Below are 24016 nucleotides of genomic sequence, written 5' to 3' on the forward strand. Positions count from 1 at the left end.
ATAAAAAAGAAATTATCAAATATTTAAACTAATTACACCTAATCTAATAGCCCTATCAAAATAATAAAACCCTAGCCTAAACTAAACTACCAATAGCCCTTAAAAGGGCCTTTTGCAGGGGCATTGCCCCAAAATTCAGAATAGGTGTTATTGCATTGTCTTTTTATGATACACTTGTTAATTATGCAATTCTACTGCATTGAGTGGTTCTTTAAGAAGCAGTGGTCATAAGACTGCGGCTCCTTAACTTGTCCTCCACCTTTTAGGATCCGATCGGGATGACTGACAGCCCTGCTAGTGGCCAATTGGCGGCGAATGTGCAGGGGGCGGCATTGCACAAGCATTTCAAAAGAAATGTTTGCGCAATGTCGGTATTTAGCAATGTCGGGTGGACATTATTTGCTACAGCGAATCATGGCCACCGGTCATTGAATAAATTGGCCCCATAGTTTTAACAGGTAAATAAAAAAAAACAACAATGCTCTATTTCTGTTTAAATCGAGTGCTAAAAATTCTCGAGTATTTTGGGCATTTTTCTCTGAAAGTCCTAGTAGTGAAGGGGTTAATAAACTAAGCTGCATTAAATGCGTAGTTTATCATTTTTGTGTTATACTTCAATCTTGTACCAGCAGTAAGCATCCGGATATAAAAAATCTGCTGCAAAACGCAGGTTTAAATTATGTAAAACAATAATTTATTCCTAAATTACGTGAAAAAATTGTATTCTATTTTAATCCTTATTTGATTTACCGTATATGATAATTTAAGAGAACAAAGTTTTAATCAGATGTCACAATTCAAGAGGTTTCTCCCATTTCTATTGCAAAATGAGATTTGCAGAATTATCTAGTGGGCGGAGAAGGCGAGTTTCTTGGTCATTTATGACGTTTCCTTGCTGACAGTATTGGTGTTATCTAAGCATATTACTAATCCTGTAGTGCGTGCAGTTTTGTTCCATAAGATACAGGCTGGCAAGTTCATTTCAAAATATGCACTTGGTCATTAGAGAGAAGAAGAAAGACGTGGTTGCAAAGCTAGAAACAGATGCAAGAGGAAGAAGGCTCAGAACAGGGTCATTTGATTTGAATTTGCTTTAACAAAAAGTTATCAATGCTAAGTGTTCTTTCATATTCCCTCTCATCTATGAGATTCAACAGTCTAGTGAGCTTTACTACTTTATATGGAAGTTACCTCACAATTCCTTATTCAGATCATTTTCTTCATAAATTCTGTGGTCTGTTCGTGCAGAGGTCACTGTGAAATTGCTATAATTTAAACTTTAGTCACAGAGAAGGAGGATTATATTAGGTGTATGAGGCATGACACTATTCACATAAATATGTTAGCCTGTAGTAAAAGATTGAACAATAATGTAAGGACTTACACTTTTCATAAAACCATATTTTGAGAAACCAAATAAAAATGTAATTACCAGAATAAGTCATCCTGATATCAAGCAGAGGTATTTTTCTTTATAAACAAGGAGGGGATAATGATTTATCTTTGTATAGACCTTGGTGCTAAATTGTTTTCATAAGCTTTATTTAAGTATTATAATATTCACTAACTTATGGAAGCTTGGAAAGTTTTTTTTGTTTACTGCTTTCACATCCAAAGTCCTCTATGAATAAGTTGTTATTAAAAATAGTAAAAGATTTAACCTCAGTAAACGTACAAAAGAAAAGACCTATAACCATAGCAAAAAAGCAGGAGTACAGTGTTTTCAAAGATTTCTGCAAGATTTCTTACAATTAATAAAGTCACAGATACTCGTACAAAGCAGAAGTAAAAATGGTGGTAAAAACAGTAAAGTATTACTAGAAACCAAATAAATAAGAGTGATTTGAACATTATTGTTTAACTTTTCATTAACATAAAAAAAATAACTGAAAAAACCTACAAAACATTAAGAATAAAACAAGTTGACAAGAAATGTTAGTGCATACAACATGGGTTTCCAAGAATGTCATTCTGTAAAATGTAAACAACTTTTGTATAAAGATACAAGTATCTACTGTGATATCTTAAAAATCTTGTTCTAAGGTTATTCATTTCATACAACAGTAATAAATGCTCTAATCATCTTAATGATATATTTTGCTTTTAGGCACAAGCCTAGGGTCTACACTTGTGTGCTCTCAGATTTAGAGTTTGCCTTACATGAGACATAATGAGATAGTTTCTGATAATTCTGCATCAGTTTGTAGTTTGCCAAAATAAAAACAAGAGATTGCAGGGGAGAGAACGCCATCACCAGTATTGACAACGCATAATGAATAAATTGAAACATTGGTGGAGATAGGATGGATATTAAAAAGGTATTTGCTAAATAGAAGATGAGATAAATGAAGAGAAGGGACAGCATTGTCCTTGCTGCGGTTCGGTGGACCTTCAGACTGTCACTGTCTCTTACGTTCTTCTTCATGATGAGCGTGTGCTTCCTGAGGGACCAGACTATAGATATTGTGGTGCAGATAACTATGCAAAAGGGAAAAGCAATGTTTAGAATAATAGAAATAAATATGAGAGGGGAATTTATTGCAACATCAGTTTGCTTTGAGGAACTGTTTGAAGGGAGATAAGATGTTTTATTTGTGAATGAAAAAGGTTTGATGCTGAAACCAAAAGGGACACTGCAGTTAGCAGATAACAGTTCTGCTGCTGCTATCAGCCAGGGAACTATACAATCAATCTTAACCTTTAGCTGAGCCATTAAACCTGTTCTGAAGTTTACAATCTTCAGACAGTAGAAGGAGCAGAGCACAGCTGTCAACCATGAGCTGGACATTATAGTAAACATGGCACATCCATATGAAACTTGATAGTAGATCAGTGACTGAATCGGTAACGGCAATAAAATAGCAAAAATAATAAAGCCGTTGATACAGGGGTATAAGACATTAGAAATACCCAGTACAAGCAGAATCTGATCACAGGGGCCGAGGGTTTTCTCCTTACACCACTCATGTAAATTCACAGATACAATAAATGTTCCAAGGGATATTCCAGCTATGATTTCCCCTGCAAAAATAGCTGAAAACAGAGGGAAGTAGTTTTGGATAGTTCTGAGGTCACCTGCCATTGTAAATTATTTCTTTCTTTCTCTCTTTCTCTCTCACTGTTCCTGATATATGTATGAGAGATTTGGCTAAATGCAAATGAAGTATATATCACTTACAGTTTGTATTCTATAACAACGGGTATAAAAAAACCATGTTTTTATTTAATGTCTTGCTAACCATAATGGCAAAGACTTTAATTTAGTACAATATTTCATCTTTGATTTGTCCTCCTGTTGTTTTCCTTATTTTTACATATTATGTCCCTGGATGTGTTTTGAAACAGTAATAGAAACTGCACTCATGTTCGAACAGATGTAAATTTGTACTCAAAATAGTTTTTTTATTTTCGTAAACAAATATCCAAATGAACGCACCAACGAAATTTAAAGAAAATGTAAAAAATACTTACAAAATTCTTCAGTATTTATTTGGTTCCTTTACATGGATTTTTAGGCTTTATATTTACCCTAAAGCACTTTGTAGAGAACGCAAACCCGATCATCTTCTTGCCAGGTCCTTGGCCCTGCTAAAAAAAGCCTTAGAGCGCTCGGCACCCAGGACCTACACCAACTAACTGCTAAACCTCCTGTTACTGCAGCGAGGGCTCTGGCAAAAAGAAGATTGGGTTAGTGTGCTCTCCAGAGTGTGTTAGGGTAAGTATTGTAGCTACAGGTGAACTTTTCACCAATAGCTTTAAAACATTGACGATACACAATCACAAAAATATATATTTTGAGAAAATAAAAAAGCAATTTTTAGCCATGAAAATGTGTAAAATGAGCAGTTAGTAAAGTAAAACATTGTCAAATTTTGGTATCTGACACATTTTGGACTGGAAGTTATTTTGATATTTTAAAAATAAAAGTATTATGATGTTTTTCATGAATATTTAAGGCCCTTCTATTAGTTCCTGTTTCCCATGTTTCCAAATGGAAAAAAAAGAATGTGATTTAGCGTAAGGGTCTACCTGCATTGTTATTAACTACCTGTGATTCATTTTAGAAGACTTGAAATGTGTTAATAATGCCCACTATTTACTTGTCAGTTTGGTATCCACACAATCTTATATTTAATTTGATGGTCCACTCACTCCAAGAAGCTTGTTACCAGTTTTTTCTTTCACCAATGGAAAGATCAACAAAAACTCAATGGGATGGTGGAGAGAAACCATGTAAAATATCTGGGGGCTTTTTTGACCATTATATTGTTATATATGCACCCCCCCCCCCCTTTATATCCAGAACCCAGCATTTCTAGAGAAACAGTTCTCAAGCTACAAATTACCCTACTAAAATTATTTGATAGAACTTGCAGTGCTGACCAGACTTCTTATAAAATCTAACTAGAACAGAGAGTTTAGATCTTCAAGCCCCAAATCACTACAGAGCCCTCTAATTAATCTAATTGCACATTTATCATGTCTCTCTGGTGCCTACCTGCACATCTATTAATTTTTTGTTATTTTTCATTTCTATTCATGGAAACTTTTTGTACACACACATCACTCTCTCCAATGTTCATATACTAGGGATGCTGGAGAGGGTCAGTAGAGCAGTAAATACTCTTGCATCTTTATAACAGTCTTGTACACACACATGACTCTCTCCAATGCTCATATACTAGGGATGCTGGAGAGGGTCAGTAGATACTCCTGCATCTGTATAACTGTCTTGTACACACACATGACTCTCTAACAACAGTGCTCATACACTAGGGATGCTGGAGAGGGTCAGTAGATACTCCTGCATCTGTATAACAGTCATGTACACACACAGGTCATTAGATACTCCTGCATCTGTATAACTGTCTTGTACACACACATGACTATCTAACAACAGTGCTCATATACTAGTGATGCTGGAGAGGGTCAGTAGATACTTCTGCATCTGTATAACTGTCTTGTACACACACATGACTCTCTAACAACAGTGCTCATATACTAGGGATGCTGGAGAGGGTCAGTAGATACTTCTGCATCTGTATAACTGTCTTGTACACACACATGACTCTCTCCAATGCTCATATACTAGGGATGCTGGAGAGGGTCAGTAGATACTCCTGCATCTGTATAACTGTCTTGTACACACACATGACTCTCTCCAATGCTCATATACTAGGGATGCTGGAGAGGGTCAGTAGATACTCCTGCATCTGTATAACTGTCTTGTACACACACATGACTATCTAACAACAGTGCTCATATACTAGTGATGCTGGAGAGGGTCAGTAGATACTTCTGCATCTGTATAACTGTCTTGTACACACACATGACTATCTAACAACAGTGCTCATATACTAGTGATGCTGGAGAGGGTCAGTAGATACTCCTGCATCTGTATAACAGTCATGTACACACACATGACTCTCTCCAATGCTCATATACTAGGGATGCTGGAGAGGGTCAGTAGATACTCCTGCATCTGTATAACTGTCTTGTACACACACATGACTCTCTAACAACAGTGCTCATATACTAGGGATGCTGGAAAGGGTCAGAAGATACTCCTGCATCTGAATAACCGTCTTGTACACACACATGACTCTCTAACAACAGTGCTCATATACTAGGGATGCTGGAAAGGGTCAGTAGATACTCCTGCATCTGTATAACTGTCTTGTACACACACATGACTCTCTAACAACAGTGCTCATATACTAGGGATGCTGGAGAGGGTCAGTAGATACTCCTGCATCTGTATAACCGTCTTGTACACACACATGACTCTCTCCAATGTTTATATACTAGGGATGCTGGAGAGGGTCAGTAGATACAGCTGCATCTTTATAACAGTCTTGTACACACACATGACTCTCTCCAATAACATATACTAGGGATGCTGGAGAGGGTCAGTAGATACTCCTGCATCTGTATAACTGTCTTGTACAAACACATGACTCTCTTAGAACAGTGCTCATATACTAGTGATGCTGGAGAGGGTCAGTAGATACTCCTGCATCTGTATAACAGTCATGTACACACACAGGTCAGTAGATACTCCTGCATCTGTATAACAGTCTTGTTCACACACATGACTCTCTCCAATGCTCATATACTAGTGATGCTGGAGAGGGTCAGTAGATACTCCTGCATCTGTATAACAGTCATGTACACACACAGGTCAGTAGATACTCCTGCATCTGTATAACAGTCTTGTTCACACACATGACTCTCTCCAATGCTCATATACTAGTGATGCTGGAGAGGGTCAGTAGATACTCCTGCATCTGTATAACAGTCTTGTTCACACACATGACTCTCTCCAATGCTCATATACTAGGGATGCTGATGAGACAAAGGTTCTCCAAAGCTTTATCCACAGCTCGATAAATAGAGCCCAAAGTCTTAACAATTATGAAACATAAGTGACAACTGCTCAATAAAGGGAATGTTACAATTAGATATATTCATGGAATTATAGCAACTTTTGTAGCACAGTTGTATTATCAATATTTGTGTATTCACTCACAAACTGATTTGCTTTTTGTGCTGTTAAATAGTATGTAACATCATACTACACTCAACCCTCCACCTCAACTTGATGATCCAACTTGTCAGCCATGGTTAAGCTGATTTTGACTAAATGCTAAATCTTGAAGGCTATCAGATTCTGCTCATTTGTGTTTATTTGTGTAAAACAAATCCAATAACACCATTACTGTAACGTTATTTGCATCTTTTAGTATTTAAAGGGACAAAAAGGTAGAGTGTGAAATGCACTGGCAGCATTTTTGTAAAATATTTGCTTTTGGAAAAGACTTTGTTTAACACTTCCCATTCCTCAGTGGTAACTAATACATTGCACATGTCTTGATATGATAAATGTACATTTTTGGGTTTTTCATTCTCCATTTGTAAGTGGTTATGAGACATTCAAGAGTGGAAAATGTGAGTGCAGAACCCACCACTAAATTATCCAATTACAATGCTGAAATGTAAAATGAGTGTTTGCAAAAGGCAACATATTGTAAAACTGTTTCATGTCCTTTTAAGAATTCTGAGACAATATTAACACTGAGTTTATTAAAATAATAAAATATTATGTCCCCCCCCCCGTAAATTGCACTTACAGTATATTACAATATGAAAGTAAACGCAGCGGTTAGCAGGACTAAAGCCCTCATGTAAAGAGTTAGGGCTAAGTTAAAAGTTGCACCAAACACAACATAAATACCAAAAATAAATCAATACACTGTTACACTCATATATACACTACCTGATAAAAAAATATTTATATAAATATTAAAAAAAATATAGTTATAAGAACTAAAAGGTATATTGTACATGACAAGGTACAGTATTTGAATGGAAAGAGCTATAATGTATATATGCATGTACTTCTCTAAATATGTGTATGTATGATAAACATGTTATATGTGTATGTATGTATATACATGTTATATGTGTATGTATGTATATACATGTTATATGTGTATACATGTGTATTTATGTTTATATGTGTATACATGTGTATTTATGTTTATATGTGTATACATGTGTATGTATTTGTGTATACATGTGTATTTATGTTTATATGTGTATACATGTGTATTTATGTTTATATGTGTATACATGTGTATGTATGTATATGTGTATACATGTGTATTTATGTTTATATGTGTATACATGTGTATGTATTTGTGTATACATGTGTATTTATGTTTATATGTGTATACATGTGTATGTATTTGTGTATACATGTGTATTTATGTTTATATGTGTATACATGTGTATTTATGTTTATATGTGTATACATGTGTATTTATGTTTATATGTGTATACATGTGTATGTATGTATATGTGTATACATGTGTATTTATGTTTATATGTGTATACATGTGTATGTATGTATATGTGTATACATGTGTATGTATGTATATGTGTATACATGTGTATTTATGTTTATATGTGTATACATGTGTATGTATGTATATGTGTATACATGTGTATTTATGTTTATATGTGTATACATGTGTATTTATGTTTATATGTGTATACATGTGTATTTATGTTTATATGTGTATACATGTGTATTTATGTTTATATGTGTATACATGTGTATGTATTTGTGTATACATGTGTATTTATGTTTATATGTGTATACTTGTGTATTTATGTTTATATGTGTATACATGTGTATTTATGTTTATATGTGTATACATGTGTATTTATGTTTATATGTGTATACATGTGTATGTATGTATTTGTGTATACATGTGTATTTATGTTTATATGTGTATACATGTGTATTTATGTTTATATGTGTATACATGTGTATGTATGTATATGTTTATACATGTGTATTTATGTTTATATGTGTATACATGTGTATTTATGTTTATATGTGTATACATGTGTATTTATGTTTATATGTGTATACATGTGTATGTATGTATATGTGTATACATGTGTATTTATGTTTATATGTGTATACATGTGTATTTATGTTTATATGTGTATACATGTGTATTTATGTTTATATGTGTATACATGTGTATTTATGTTTATATGTGTATACATGTGTATTTATGTTTATATGTGTATACATGTGTATGTATGTATATGTGTATACATGTGTATTTATGTTTATATGTGTATACATGTGTATGTATGTATATGTGTATACATGTGTATTTATGTTTATATGTGTATACATGTGTATGTATGTATATGTGTATACATGTGTATTTATGTTTATATGTGTATACATGTGTATGTATGTATATGTGTATACATGTGTATTTATGTTTATATGTGTATATACCTCCCCACCTCCTGTTTCCCATCCTCCTACCCATCTAGATTGTAAGTATCCATGGGAATAGGTTCCTCCTCAATTCCTCCTGTATTTGTCTTTTATTGTATTGTTTCTCCATTGTACTTTTATCCTTGTACCCATGGGCAGTGCTGGAGAATCTGTTGGCGCTTTATAAATAAATAATAATAATAATATATTTGTACGTGGTGGTTCGAAGTTGGTTGAGTTGAATCGATTCAAATCGTTTCACATTTCGATTCCTTACGCATCTGACATTTGATTCATCTCAGTCGTTACTTGGCAGCTTGTATGTTACGATTATTTCTTTACTAAGTTAATGTTTTTTACCTTTCAGCCATTTTTCATATCTTTACACGCTACCATTTCATATCTGCTTTCATACACATTTATTTTTGGTTTTCTATGATTACTTTTCATTTCTGTTCATAGCTGACACACTATCAGATCCATTTGTTATTCTTCGAATACGTACGTTTTCTATACTTGTTATATAATTTCATTAAGGTTGTTGTTGTTTCAAATATTCGGAGGTTTTAATTATGTTCTTATATTATCGGGTCCGTTCGGTAGCTTTGTATGTTTTTGTTGTTTCAATTTAGCTGTATTGTAAATATTCGGTATGGTTAGTTTAACATGAAGGTTGTCCTTTTGATTGCTATCAATATCTTAACACGCTGCCATTTTATATCTGCTTTCTTACATGTTTGGTTTTTGTTTTCTACTTTTTCTTTTTATTCTAGTCCATAGCTGCCACGCTATTGTATCCGTTTGTTATACTTCAAATTCATACGTTTTGTACTTTGTGATGTGAATTTGTTTAATGTTCATTTTCTGTATGCTGCGTTTCATTAAGGTTGTTGTTGTTTTGTATATTCCTAGTTTTCTCATGATCGTATGCTTTCTGACCCATTCCGTAGCTTCTTATGCTTTTGTTGTTTCAATTTGTTTTCTGTATGCTGTGTTTCATTAAGGTTGTTGTTGCTTTGTATATTCATAGTTTTAATCATGTTCATATGCTTTCAGATTCGATCTGTAGCTTCAAACGCTTTTGTCAATTTAGCTATATTTATTCATATTCAGAATTATTTGGTTATCATATCTCTAGCCTTTTATGTATGCTTCCTAGACTTCTGGATCTGTTCGGTAGGTTCAAACTTTTTCGTATGACTTTTTAACTTGTAGGTTGTTTGTTTTCAGTGTCTATTTATTTTTTGTATTATGGATAATTTAACGCTTGTTTCATTTGTTAGGCTGTATTTTGTTCAGGTTGGTATACTTTTGGCTCATGTTTATTTTGTTATTTTTTTTACGAACCATCATCTTGCATATTTTCTTTCAGTTATGTTTTTGTTGTTTTTAGTTTACGTCATGTCTCATTACTTTCATTTTACATACTTTAGTATTTCTGTCACTTCTAGCGTTATATCACCAAATGTTGTTACCCGTCACATTTATGGGCACCTACAGACTGAGTTATCATTTAACAAACAAATTGTTTGGTGGCAAGTGTCCTCGTCCATAGATTCATACGTCATATGTGCACGTCATATAACATTCCTACCTTTTACCTGAAACATTTTCAGGTAATCATAAGGCCTGAGTTTTATGTTTTTTAATTTTCCTGGTGCGCCCCAGGTAACTTTTCCTCTTTTACAGTCAGGGACTAACACGTCTTCAGTCCCCTGCAAGTTGAGTTTTTAATTGATTTGCTATCACCCTAGAGAGTCTGCTCACTTGCACTACATTCTCCAGTTATAATTACAGGAAACACAACATGCCTACCTTTTACCTACCTTTTATCTGACAAATTCTTTAAGGTACTGCAAGGCCTCAGTTTCAAGTTTAATTATTCTGGTACGTTCTAGGTAACTCAACCTCTCTTACAGACGGGGCTGTCACGTTTTCAGTCCTGTACAGTCAAGTTTTATTATTTTTTGTTTTCTTGTTTCCATATACCTCACACTTATGTTCATTTTGTTATTTCACATGAACCATCACCTCACACGTTTTCTTTCAGTTATGTCTTGTTGCATTTACATTTTGTCATGTCCATATCACGTTCAATTCACATACAGCATTATTTCTGTTTTTTCTCGCTTTATATCACCATGTGTTGTTACCTGTCATGTTTACGGGCACCTATGGACTGAGTTATCATTTAATAATTAACTTGTTTGGTGGCAAGTCTCCTCGTCCGTAGATTCATACGTCATACGTTTCATGAGACATCACAACATTCTTACTTCTTACCTGACATGATCTTCAGGTAATCAAAAGGCCTGAGTTTAATCATTTTTTAATTTGCCAGATAACTCGGCCTCTTTTACAGACAGGGACTGACATGTTTTTGGTCAAGTGAGTTTATTGTTTTTATCTGATTTGCTATCACCCTAATTAGTTTGCTCGCTTGCACTACATACTTCAGTTATAATTTTAGGAAACACTTACAGTTTGCTGTTTTTATGATTTATTATCACCATTGTGATTTTGCTTGTTTGCACCACATACCTCAGACATATATTTAAATGTTGTTTTAATGTTTATTTTCTTTTAGCTACATACGTTATGTCTCAAGCCTCAGACATTGATGAATTTGCCTATGCTCCGCCATCTCCTGCCTGAGCATGGGAGCAAACCCTCACTTAGGTCCTGGATTATCCCCTAGCTCATGTCTGAGCTACCGTGTACGGATGTTTCTTACCCAGCTACAGCACGCAAGTGATTTTATTTAGGTTTCGCTTCCCCAGCACGCTAGGTTCCAGCATTGTACAAATCTTTTACGTACTGTTGCTACTTCTCTGTATAAGATTCATTCTATTTTGTATTTATTGTTGACTTCATGTCACAAGCTTCGGGCTAGGTTTGATACTCTGAAGAAAAACCCACCTTCATCTTGTCCCTGAGACACCTGCTGCTGCTACCGAAATCTAGCTGTCTTGGCCCCTTTGCCCATAGCCTCATGTTCGGGTATCATTGCCCTCTCTGTCACTCCGGCACATTTCATGCTAGCTGACATTGGGAGGGTTTTATTAGTTGGTAGGATGTGAATTTGGCAGCTGAGTCTAAGTTCCTTTGATTTAGCTGCATACTCTCTGTTTAGGTTTTGTCCTTGCCTTTAGTGGTTTCAGGGATGTCATTTGCTTATTTTGTCTTTTATCTCTTTTAGAATTATTTATCAGAAGTCATTCATTACCTAGTTGATTGTCTTCTTTTCATCACGTTAGGCAGGGTTAGTAGTCAATATCAATGTGTTAAGATCTCCCTTGTCTGTACCAGGAGGAGCTACAGTCACTGCTAGGTATGCTTTACTTTACTTTGAGTATTATTGGTCCTGCAGTTTTATTTGATTTACACATGTGGGATGACTTCCTTCTATTCTGGGATGGCATTTTCGTGTTCATTTCTGCAGTGTCAGAATCTTTTGCCTCACGTAGTTATGGATGCTTCAGCTTTCTCAGGTTATGCAGCTATTTTTTGGCCTCTCTCTTGCTGGCCTGCACCCTTATAGTCCCTCTTTATTTACTGCATATCCTATTAAGATATTATAAAGGAATTCAAGTAAGTAGCTCCCCTGTTGTGGTTGTCAGGTTCCCATTACTGGGGAGATTTTCCATAACTTGTCCAATTGTTTAACTTAGTCCCCTTTGGGGCTGTTACCTAGTTTGTCCCTTTTAACTGCCTTTTTTGGCCATTGTGGATATTAAGGAGGCATATTCACGTGTACTGGTAGTAAGTTCTGTGCACTCTGTATTGACCTTTAGTCAGATCCCTCTGTTCATTACTGTTGCATATGGATTCATGTAATATGGAAGAGTTAAGAGTCAGCATTGTTGTTACATATTTTGAGACCATGACTGCTATTCAAACACTGTCACATTCTCCTAGTTAATCTAGGCCTGATCATTACTGTCTGCATTTGGATACATGTTAAACACAACAGACAGGGGCCAGCCTCGATTACAAGTATTTTGAGACTCATAACTCTTGGTGTCTGGTAGCTGTCTTGGACCAGCTTATGTTACAGTTGACAAGTTAACCTAGGGATGGCCCACTTTTACCTTTTCCCTGTACTCCCCTCACTACAACACAATTTAAATTAAACATTGTCGCATTATCTTAGTGTATCTAGGCTTTAACCCTAAATCATTCTCTGGCCATTCTTTTTGATTAAGGTCTCCGTCAGATGCCTCTCATCGTGGGGTTTCCACTTATATTATCAAGAATTAGGGAGATGGAACTCATCATGCTTTCCTAGGTATATTCCTGATCCTCAAGTTGTAATGTTTTTTGAATCCTAATGTCTCTTTTTGCCCCCTTTTAGGCACACTGACCATGTGATCATTGCACACCTCAGGTCACTTTTCCTCTCTCCCTCTTTTAGCTTTCTGATACGTCACAGTAAGACTCTGAGTACAAGTTGGTAGGCTGGCCATAGGTTAGCCTGAATTTGTAGGAGCAGTCTTACCCTATATATACAGTATCTGTACACACCCTACCTTCTTTGTCAGTGTTTCCTTTACGTTTCCCTCACCCACCCATTCCTTTACCTCCTCTTTTATCTTTTCAAACCTGCCCTCTGGCCTCCCTAACAGGCCAGAATTTCAGGATTACCTTGGGTAAGAGCAGATGAAAAAGCTATCGCCTAGATTACGAGTCTTGCGTTAGCCTTAAAAAGCAGCGTTGAGAGGTCCCAACGCTGCTTTTTAACGCCCGCTGTTATTACGAGTCTTGAAATGACAGGCTCACCGCTCACTTTTTTGGCCAGACTCGAAAATACCACAAATCCACTTACGTCAATTTCGTATCCTATTTTTTCAATGGGACTTGCATAGCGCCGGTATTACGAGTCTTCCAAAAAGTGAGCAGTAGACCCTCTCCTGTCAAGCCTGGTACCACATCAGTAGTTAAGAGTTTTGTGGGCTAACGCCGTAGTATAAAACTCTTAACTAAAGTGCTAAAAAGTACACTAACACCCATAAACTACCTATTAACCCCTAAAACAAGGCCCCCCACATCGCAAACACTAAAATACCTTTTTTAACCCCTAATCTGCTGAACCGGACATCGCCGCCACTATAAAAATATATTAACCCCTAAACCACCGCACTCCCGCATCGCAAACACTAGTTAAATTGTATTAATCCCTAATCTGCCATCCCTAACATCGCCGCCACTTACCTACATTTATTAACACCTAATCTGCCACCCCCAATGTCGCTGCCACTATATTAAATGTATTAACCTCTAAATCTAAGTCTAACCCTAACACCCCCTAACTTAAATATAATTTAAATAAATCTAAATAAAATTACTACAATTAACTAAATTATTCCTATTTTAAACTTAATACTTACCTGTAAAATAAACCCAAATCTAGCTACAATATAACTAATAGTTACATTGTAGCTATCTCAGGGTTTATTTTTATTTTACAGACAACTTTGTATTTATTTTAACTAGGTACAATAGTTATTAAATAGTTATTAACTATTTAATAGCTACCTAGTTAAAATAAAGACAAATTTACCTGTAAAATAAAACCTAACCTAAGTTACAATTACACCTAACACTACCACTATAATTAAATTAATTACCTAAATTAACTACAATTAAATACAATTATATACATACAATTATCTAAATTATGAAAAAAAAAACAATAAATTACAGAAAATAATAAAATAATTACAAGTTTTTTAAACTAATTACACCTAATCTAATCCCCCTAATGAAATAAAAAAGCCCCCCAAAATAATAAAAAGCCCTACCCTATACTAAATTACAAATAGCCCTTAAAAGGGCCTTTTGCAGGGCATTGCCCCAAAGTAATCAGCTCTTTTACGTGAAAAAAAAAGTACAAAACCCCCCCAACATTAAAACCCACCACCCACACACTCAACCCTACTCTAAAACCCACCCAATCCCCCCCCTTAATAAAACCTAACACTAACCCCTTGAAGATCACCCTACCTTGAGAAATCTTATCCCAACCGGGCCGAAGTCCTCAATGAAGCCGGGCGAAGTGATCCTCTAGACGGGCAGAAGTCTTTATCCAAGTCGGGAAGAAGAGGTCCTCCAGACGGGCAGAAGTCTTCATCCAGACGGCATCTTCTATCTTAAAGACATCCTACGCGGAGCATCCTCTTCTTTCAACGTCAACTGTAGAATGAAGGTTCCTTTAAATGACATCATCCAAGATGGCTTCCCTTCAATTTCGATTGGCTGATAGAATTTTATCAGCTAATCAGAATTAAGGTAGAAAAAATCCCATGAAGTTCAATCCTATTAGCTGATCCAATTAGCCAATAGGATTGAGCTCGCAATCTATTGGCTGATTGGAACAGCCAATAGAATGCAAGCTCAATCCTAATGGCTGATTGCATCAGCCAATAGGATTTGTCCTACCTTAATTCCGATTGGCCGATAGAATTCTATCAGCCAATAGGAATTGAAGGGACGCCATCTTGGATGACGTCATTTAAAGGAACCTTCATTCTACAGTCAACGTCGAAAGAAGAGAATGCTCTGCGTCGGATGTCTTGAAGATGGAGCCTCTCCACGCCTGATGGATGAAGATAGAAGAAGCCATCTGGAAGAAGACTTCTGCCCGTCTAGAGGATCTCTTCTTCCTGGCTTGGATGAAGACTTCTGCCCATCTGGAGGACCACTTCACCCGGCTTCGTTGAGGACTTCGTCCTTTTAAGGGCTATTTGTAATTTATTATAGGGTAGGGCTTTTTATTATTTTGGGGGGCTTTTTTATTTTATTAGGGGGATTAGATTAGGTGTAATTAGTTTAAAAAACTTGTAATTATTTTATTATTTTCTGTAATTTAGTGTTTTTTTTCATACTTTAGATAATTTTATTTAATTGTATTTAATTGTAGTTAATTTAGGGAATTAATTTAATTATAGTGTAGTGTTAGGTGTAATTGTAACTTAGGTTAGGTTTTATTTTACAGGTACATTTGTATTTATTTTAACTAGGTAGCTATTAAATAGTTAATAGCTATTTAATAACTATTGTACCTAGTTAAAATAAATACAAAGTTGCCTGTAAAATAAAAATAAACCCTGAGATAGATACAATATAACTATTAGTTATATTGTAGCTAGCTTAGGGTTTATTTTATAGGTAAGTATTTATTTTTAAATAGGAATTATTTAATTAATGATAGGAATATTTATTTAGATTTATTTAAATTATATTTAAGTTAGGGGGTGTTAGGGTTAGACTTAGGTTTAGGGGTTAATTTTAATATAGTGGAAAATATATTGGGGGCGGCAGATTAGGGGTTAATAATTGTAGGTAGGTTGTGGCAACCTTGGGGGCGGCAGATTAGGGGTTAATAAATATAATGTAGGTGTTGGTGATGTCGTGGGCAGCAGATTAGGGGTTAATAAGTGTAAGATTATGGGTGTTTAGACTTGGGGTTCATGTTAGGGTGTTAGGTGTAGACATAAAATGTATTTCCCCATAGGAATCAATGTGGCTGCGTTAAGAGCTTTACGCTGCTTTTTTGCAGGTGTTAGGTTTTTTTCAACCGGGTCTCCCCCATTGATTCCTATGGGGAAATCGTGCATGAGCATGTTTTACCAGCTCATCGCTAACATAAGCAGCGCTGGTATTGAGGTGAGATGTGGAGCAAAATTTTGCTCTCCGCTCACTTTTCTGTGGCTAATGCCGGGTTTGTAAAAACCAGTAATACCAGAGCTGTCTGTAGGTGAGCGGTGAGCATAAATTACTCATTAGCACTGCACAGCCTTACCGACAAAACTAGAAATCTAGCTGTATGTTTACTAATCAGCTGATTATTTTCCTGTGCTCTAGTTTAGATATCCTAAAAATCTGGACTGTTAGGGAGGTCTGAGGACAGGTTTGAAAATCCCTGGTTTAGACTATTGGGCTTTCATCTATGTCAGTCGGACATGATCCACTGAGCGGATAAATCAGATAAATCGGCCCCTATGGGCTCAATGTATTAAGTAGCATAAGATACTTTTGAGCCCTTGCGGGGCAGGATCACATTTGAAAGCCTACTTCCCGCAATGAAAGAATCAGCGATTATCAGACTGCTTATTCTTACACTGTCACCACCATTGAGTTAGTAAATATAAATCAAACCAAAAACATTAATTCTGGGTGATTGATAGGCAAAACATTCATTCTGGGTGATTGATAGGCCCTTCTCTTGTGGTATTGGTTGTGAGAGAGAAGGCAGCAGCATTACACATGAATGTGTGTGTATTGATACATCCAGACACTGAACCTGGATGGACAGGTTCCCAAGTCAGCACAGACTTTGATAAAGGGGGTCCTAAATATGTATTTAGAACCTGTACCAGTTTAGTAGCCTCTTACGTGCAGTGTATAGTTCTTTTTTTTTTTCAAAGGACATAGTCATCACCAGACCTGTACCCAATACACAAACTAAGGTCTAACTAGTCTAGGTTTTTATCCAATCCACTTCTCCCCTCAAAACTATAGCTATTAAAGACATTAGATTTGTTTGAGTAAGTTTTATTGTTTAGACCAGAGGTTTTCAAGCCTGCCCTCAGGTGCTCCCTAACATGCCAGATTTTCAGGATTACCTTGGGTGAGAGCAGGTGAAATAGCTATGTTTACTAATCAGCTGATTGTTTCAACTGTCCTCTATGTATTAAGTAGTGTAAGATGCTTTTGAGCCATTGCGGGGCAGGATCACGTATGAAAGCCACCAGACCTGTACACAATACAGAAGCTAAGGTCTAACTAGTGATCCAAGTGACAAAATCACCTGTGCCCTACAGTCAAGATGAGGTCTAACTAGTAATCTGTAAAGCGAGATAAGGATATCATTGCTCCTTTTGCTAATCCCTCTTCATTTCCCAACCTTAAATTCTCTCAAACAATATTTTTAAATTGTTCATCCTACAAACATAGGCCTAGATTTAGAGTTCGGCGGTAAAAGGGCTGTTAACGCTCCGCGGGTTTTTTTCTGGCCGCACCATAAATTTAACTCTGGTATCGAGAGTTAAAACAAATGCTGCGTTAGGCTCCAAAAAAGGAGCGTAGAGCATTTTTACCGCAAATGCAACTCTCGATACCAGAGTTGCTTACGGACGCGGCCGGCATCAAAAACGTGCTCGTGCACGATTCCCCCATAGGAAACAATGGGGCTGTTTGAGCTGAAAAAAAACCAAACACCTGCAAAAAAGCAGCGTTCAGCTCCTAACGCAGCCCCATTGTTTCCTATGGGAAAACACTTCCTACGTCTGCACCTAACACTCTAACATGTACCCCGAGTCTAAGCACCCCTAACCTTACACTTATTAACCCCTAATCTGCCACTCCCGCTATCGCTGACCCCTGCATATTATTATTAACCCCTAATCTTCCGCTCCTAAACCGCCGCAACCTACGTTATCCCTATGTACCCCTAATCTTCTGCCCTAACATCGCCGACCCCTATGTTATATTTATTAACCCCTAATCTGCCCCCCACAACGTCGCCGACACCTACCTACACTTATTAACCCCTAATCTGCCGAGCAGACCTGAGCGCTACTATAATAAAGTTATTAACCCTGAATCCGCCTCACTAACCCTATCATAAATAGTATTAACCCCTAATCTGCCCTCCCTAACATCGCCGACACCTACCTTCAATTATTAACCCCTAATCTTCCGATCGGAGCTCACCGCTATTCTAATAAATGGATTAACCCCTAAAGCTAAGTCTAACCCTAACACTAACACCCCCCTAAATTAAATATAATTTTAATCTAACGAAATAAATTAACTCTTATTAAATAAATTAATCCTATTTAAAGCTAAATACTTACCTGTAAAATAAATCCTAATATAGCTACAATATAAATTATAATTATATTATAGCTATTTTAGGATTAATATTTATTTTACAGGCAACTTGGTATTTATTTTAACTAGGTACAATAGCTATTAAATAGTTAAGAACTATTTAATAGTTACCTAGTTAAAATAATAACAAATTTACCTGTAAAATAAATCCTAACCTAAGATATAATTAAACCTAACACTACCCTATCAATAAAATAATTAAATAAACTACCTACAATTACCTACAATTAACCTAACACTACACTATCAATAAATTAATTAAACACAATTCCTACAAATAAATACAATTAAATAAACTAGCTAAAGTACAAAAAATAAAAAAGAACTAAGTTACAAAAAATAAAAAAATATTTACAAACATAAGAAAAATATTACAACAATTTTAAACTAATTACACCTACTCTAAGCCCCCTAATAAAATAACAAAGCCCCCCAAAATAATAAATTCCCTACCCTATTCTAAATTAAAAAAGTTACAAGCTCTTTTACCTTACCAGCCCTGAACAGGGCCCTTTGCGGGGCATGCCCCAAGAAGTTCAGCTCTTTTGCCTGTAAAAAAAAACATACAATACCCCCCCCCCAACATTACAACCCACCACCCACATACCCCTAATCTAACCCAAACCCCCCTTAAATAAACCTAACACTAATCCCCTGAAGATCTTCCTACCTTGTCTTCACCATCCAGGTATCACCGATCCGTCCTGGCTCCAAGATCTTCATCCAACCCAAGCGGGGGTTGGCGATCCATAATCCGGTGCTGAAGAGGTCCAGAAGAGGCTCCAAAGTCTTCCTCCTATCCGGCAAGAAGAGGACATCCGGACCGGCAAACATCTTCTCCAAGCCGCATCTTCGATCTTCTTCCAAGATGGCGTCCCTCGAATTCCGATTGGCTGATAGGATTCTATCAGCCAATCGGAATTAAGGTAGGAATTTTCTGATTGGCTGATGGAATCAGCCAATCAGAATCAAGTTCAATCCGATTGGCTGATCCAATCAGCCAATCAGATTGAGCTCGCATTCTATTGGCTGTTCCGATCAGCCAATAGAATGCGAGCTCAATCTGATTGGCTGATTGTATCAGCCAATCGGATTGAACTTGATTCTGATTGGCTGATTCCATCAGCCAATCAGAAAATTCCTACCTTAATTCCGATTGGCTGATAGAATCCTCTCAGCCAATCGGAATTCGAGGGACGCCATCTTGGATGACGTCCCTTAAAGGAACCGTCATTAGTCGGGAGACATCGGAAGAAGAGGATGGATCCGCGTCGCCTGCTTCAAGATGGACCCGCTCCGCACCGGATGGAAGAAGATCGAAGATGCGGCTTGGAGAAGATGTTTGCCGGTCCGGATGTCCTCTTCTTGCCGGATAGGAGGAAGACTTTGGAGCCTCTTCTGGACCTCTTCAGCACCGGATTATGGATCGCCAACCCCCGCTTGGGTTGGATGAAGATCTTGGAGCCAGGACGGATCGGTGATACCTGGATGGTGAAGACAAGGTAGGAAGATCTTCAGGGGATTAGTGTTAGGTTTATTTAAGGGGGGTTTGGGTTAGATTAGGGGTATGTGGGTGGTGGGTTGTAATGTTGGGGGGGGGGTATTGTATGTTTTTTTTTTACAGGCAAAAGAGCTGAACTTCTTGGGGCATGCCCCGCAAAGGGCCCTGTTCAGGGCTGGTAAGGTAAAAGAGCTTGTAACTTTTTTAATTTAGAATAGGGTAGGGAATTTATTATTTTGGGGGGCTTTGTTATTTTATTAGGGGGCTTAGAGTAGGTGTAATTAGTTTAAAATTGTTGTAATATTTTTCTTATGTTTGTAAATATTTTTTTATTTTCTGTAACTTAGTTCTTTTTTATTTTTTGTACTTTAGCTAGTTTATTTAATTGTATTTATTTGTAGCAATTGTGTTTATTTAATTTATTGATAGTGTAGTGTTAGGTTAATTGTAGGTAATTGTAGGTAGTTTATTTAATTATTTTATTGATAGGGTAGTGTTAGGTTTAATTATATCTTAGGTTAGGATTTATTTTACAGGTAAATTTGTTATTATTTTAACTAGGTAACTATTAAATAGTTCTTAACTATTTAATAGCTATTGTACCTAGTTAAAATAAATACCAAGTTGCCTGTAAAATAAATATTAATCCTAAAATAGCTATAATATAATTATAATTTATATTGTAGCTATATTAGGATTTATTTTACAGGTAAGTATTTAGCTTTAAATAGGATTAATTTATTTAATAAGAGTTAATTTATTTCGTTAGATTAAAATTATATTTAATTTAGGGGGGTGTTAGTGTTAGGGTTAGACTTAGCTTTAGGGGTTAATCCATTTATTAGAATAGCGGTGAGCTCCGATCGGAAGATTAGGGGTTAATAATTGAAGGTAGGTGTCGGCGATGTTAGGGAGGGTAGATTAGGGGTTAATACTATTTATGATAGGGTTAGTGAGGCGGATTCGGGGTTAATAACTTTATTATAGTAGCGCTCAGGTCCGCTCGGCAGATTAGGGGTTAATAAGTGTAGGTAGGTGTCGGCGACGTTGAGGGGGGCAGATTAGGGGTTAATAAATATAATATAGGGGTCGGCGGTGTTAGGGGCAGCAGATTAGGGGTACATAGGGATAACGTAGGTGGCGGCGCTTTGCGGTCGGAAGATTAGGGGTTAATTATTGTAAGTAGCTGGCGGCGATGTTGTGGGGGGCAGATTAGGGGTTAATAAATGTAATATAGGGGTCGGCGTGGTTAGGGGCAGCAGATTAGGGGTACATAAGTATAACGTAGGTGGCGGTCGGCAGATTAGGGGTTAAAATTTTTAATCGAGTGGCGGCGATGTGGGGGGAGCTCGGTTTAGGGGTACATAGGTAGTTTATGGGTGTTAGTGTACTTTAGGGTACAGTAGTTAAGAGCTTTATAAACCGGCGTTAGCCAGAAAGCTCTTAACTCCTGCTATTTTCAGGCGGCTGGAATCTTGTCGTTAGAGCTCTAACGCTCACTGCAGAAACGACTCTAAATACCAGCGTTAGAAAGATCCCATTGAAAAGATAGGATACGCAAATGGCGTAGGGGGATCTGCGGTATGGAAAAGTCGCGGCTGCAAAGTGAGCGTTAGACCCTTTAATCACTGACTCCAAATACCAGCGGGCGGCCAAAACCAGCGTTAGGAGCCTCTAACGCTGGTTTTGACGGCTACCGCCGAACTCTAAATCTAGGCCATAATTTTGTAAATTTTGGAGCAGAATTCTATTTTTTTTTTTTTTATACAACTGCTCCATTGATCAACCCTTACAGAACCTAACCACTATTGAAGGTGTAATTATATCCCATAAAAAGTCCACTATCAATACAACTGATGAACATAAAAAAAATCCCCAGCGTTAACCCCAAAAGCACACCTATTAATAAGAGAGCACAAGAAAAAAAAGACATAACAAATGAGAGTGGGAGACATAGGGGAAAGAGCAATTGAAACAGAAAGGCAGAGAATCATACATTTTGAAAATTGAATGCAAAAAGAAAAAAAAATAGTAGGTGCTTCCTGGGTCTCTTGCTTAATATCTTTATAGTATCATTATTGTCATTTTTTTAGCTGGTTTCATTGAGGTTTTTGTTTTATTAATTACTTGTTTTCATATAAGGGCTTTCATTACATTATTTTTAAATGGTTTATACAGGTGATAAGTACTTAACTATTTATAGTATTTACACAATTAATATATAAACAACTAGGTAAGGCTGTATCATAAATTCTACAAATAAACTAATTTATTTGACAAAAAGATTAAACAAAAAAGTATTAAACAACAATCTTACTGATAACTGAAGAAATACAAATGACATAACTAGCGTCCTATAACTTTAGCTTACTATTGTATCTTACACGTTATAAGTAGCAATAACTTCTTCAAGTTCTGGAAAAGTTTGTTGTTTCCAATAATAAGAACCACAGATTGTACAGGAGAAAATAACAGCACCAGTATAAACATTACAAAGTAAATAAGACTTAATGGTGAGCTAAAGATAGACATCATACAACATTCTGCCATATAGAAGACAATGTAGAGGAGGAGAAGGGACAGCATTGTCCTTACTGCGGTTTTGTGGACCCTCAGACTGTCACCTTCTCCCATGTTCTTCCTCATGCTCCGTGTGTGCTTCCTAAGGGACCAAATGATGCAAACTGTGGTGCAGATCACAGTCAGCAGAGGAAGGAAAACGTTCGGAACCACAGTCATTAATATGATAGGAAAATTAAATGTAATCACGGTTTCATTTAAGGAGCAGTTTGCAAGTGGGGAAGACGATTTATTGGTGCATTGAAAGTTAATAACACTCATAGCTCCAGGGATACTGCACAGGACAGACACCAGCTCTACAGTGACTATCAGCCAGGGCACTATAGGGTCAATCTTCATCTTTAACTGAGCAATTAAATCAAGTTTAAAATGTACAATCTTCAGACAGTAGAACAAGCAGAGCACAGCTGTGAGCCATGAACAGGATACGGCAGTAAAGAAACAAAATCCATAGGTAATTTGACTCATCAGTGGTGGAATTGTAATTTGCAATAAGATGATAAAAAGCATTAACCCAGTGATGCAGGGGTACAAAATATTAGAAATACCCAGTGCAAGAAGAATCTGATCACATGAGCTCAGTGCTTTCCCTCTGCACCACTCAAATAAATTCACACCCACAATAAAGGCACCGAGAAATATTCCAGCAACAATCTCTGCTGCATAAATAACAAAAAACATAGGGAGGTCATTTTTTAAATCGTCAAGGTGGTCAGCCATGGCTAATGTGTATTTTTACTAAGGGAACTGTAGCTGCTTTAGATCTGATGACTGGAAGACAAACTATTGTTAAGTCCTGTCTCACGAGCTCTAATCTCTGTCATTTGGCTAAATGCAAATAAAAAAAGATATTTTCTTACATTAAATGTGCAAACCTTAAGGATTGGTAGTTTATTGATTTAGGAGTGCTTTTATTTTGGGGTGAAAAAGTAGTTTGTTCTGTAATCTTAGCTTTTTTATTTTAATTTAATCTTAGATTTTTGTACTTTTATGTATTGCTAGGATTTTTTAGTTTAATGTAGTTAGGATTTTTTATTTTGGATAATGTTTATTGTTAGATTAGGGGGTGTTTTTATTTTGGGGTGAAAATGTAGTTTGCAATTTTCTGTAATCAGAACCTCAGAGGTGGTGGACAAGGAGCAGCGGTCTTATGTTAACTGCGAGCCGGAAACATCAGGAAGAGAAAGCAGTATCCGCTGCTTAATAAATCTCCCCCTTTGTGTTGTGAGGGGTTG

At 36.5% G+C, this 24016-nt stretch overlaps 1 protein-coding gene across 1 annotated transcript; it reads right to left on the reverse strand.

Annotated features, from left to right (window-relative positions):
- Positions 1-22571: 22571 nt before the first annotated feature.
- LOC128642190 (taste receptor type 2 member 1-like) lies at positions 22572-23501 on the reverse strand. The gene has a single exon (XM_053694872.1). It carries the CDS (start codon positions 23499-23501, stop codon positions 22572-22574), a length of 930 nt encoding a protein of 309 aa, XP_053550847.1.
- Between the last annotated feature and the right edge of the window lie 515 nt (positions 23502-24016).

This window comes from Bombina bombina, chromosome 11 (genome assembly GCF_027579735.1).
Source record: "Bombina bombina isolate aBomBom1 chromosome 11, aBomBom1.pri, whole genome shotgun sequence".
In the NCBI taxonomy this organism is placed as follows: Eukaryota; Metazoa; Chordata; class Amphibia; order Anura; family Bombinatoridae; genus Bombina; species Bombina bombina.

Coding starts and splice junctions, on each gene's coding strand:
- LOC128642190 (XM_053694872.1), bottom strand. CDS start 23,501: ATGGCTGACCACCTTGACGATTTAAAAAATGACCTCCCTATGTTTTTT.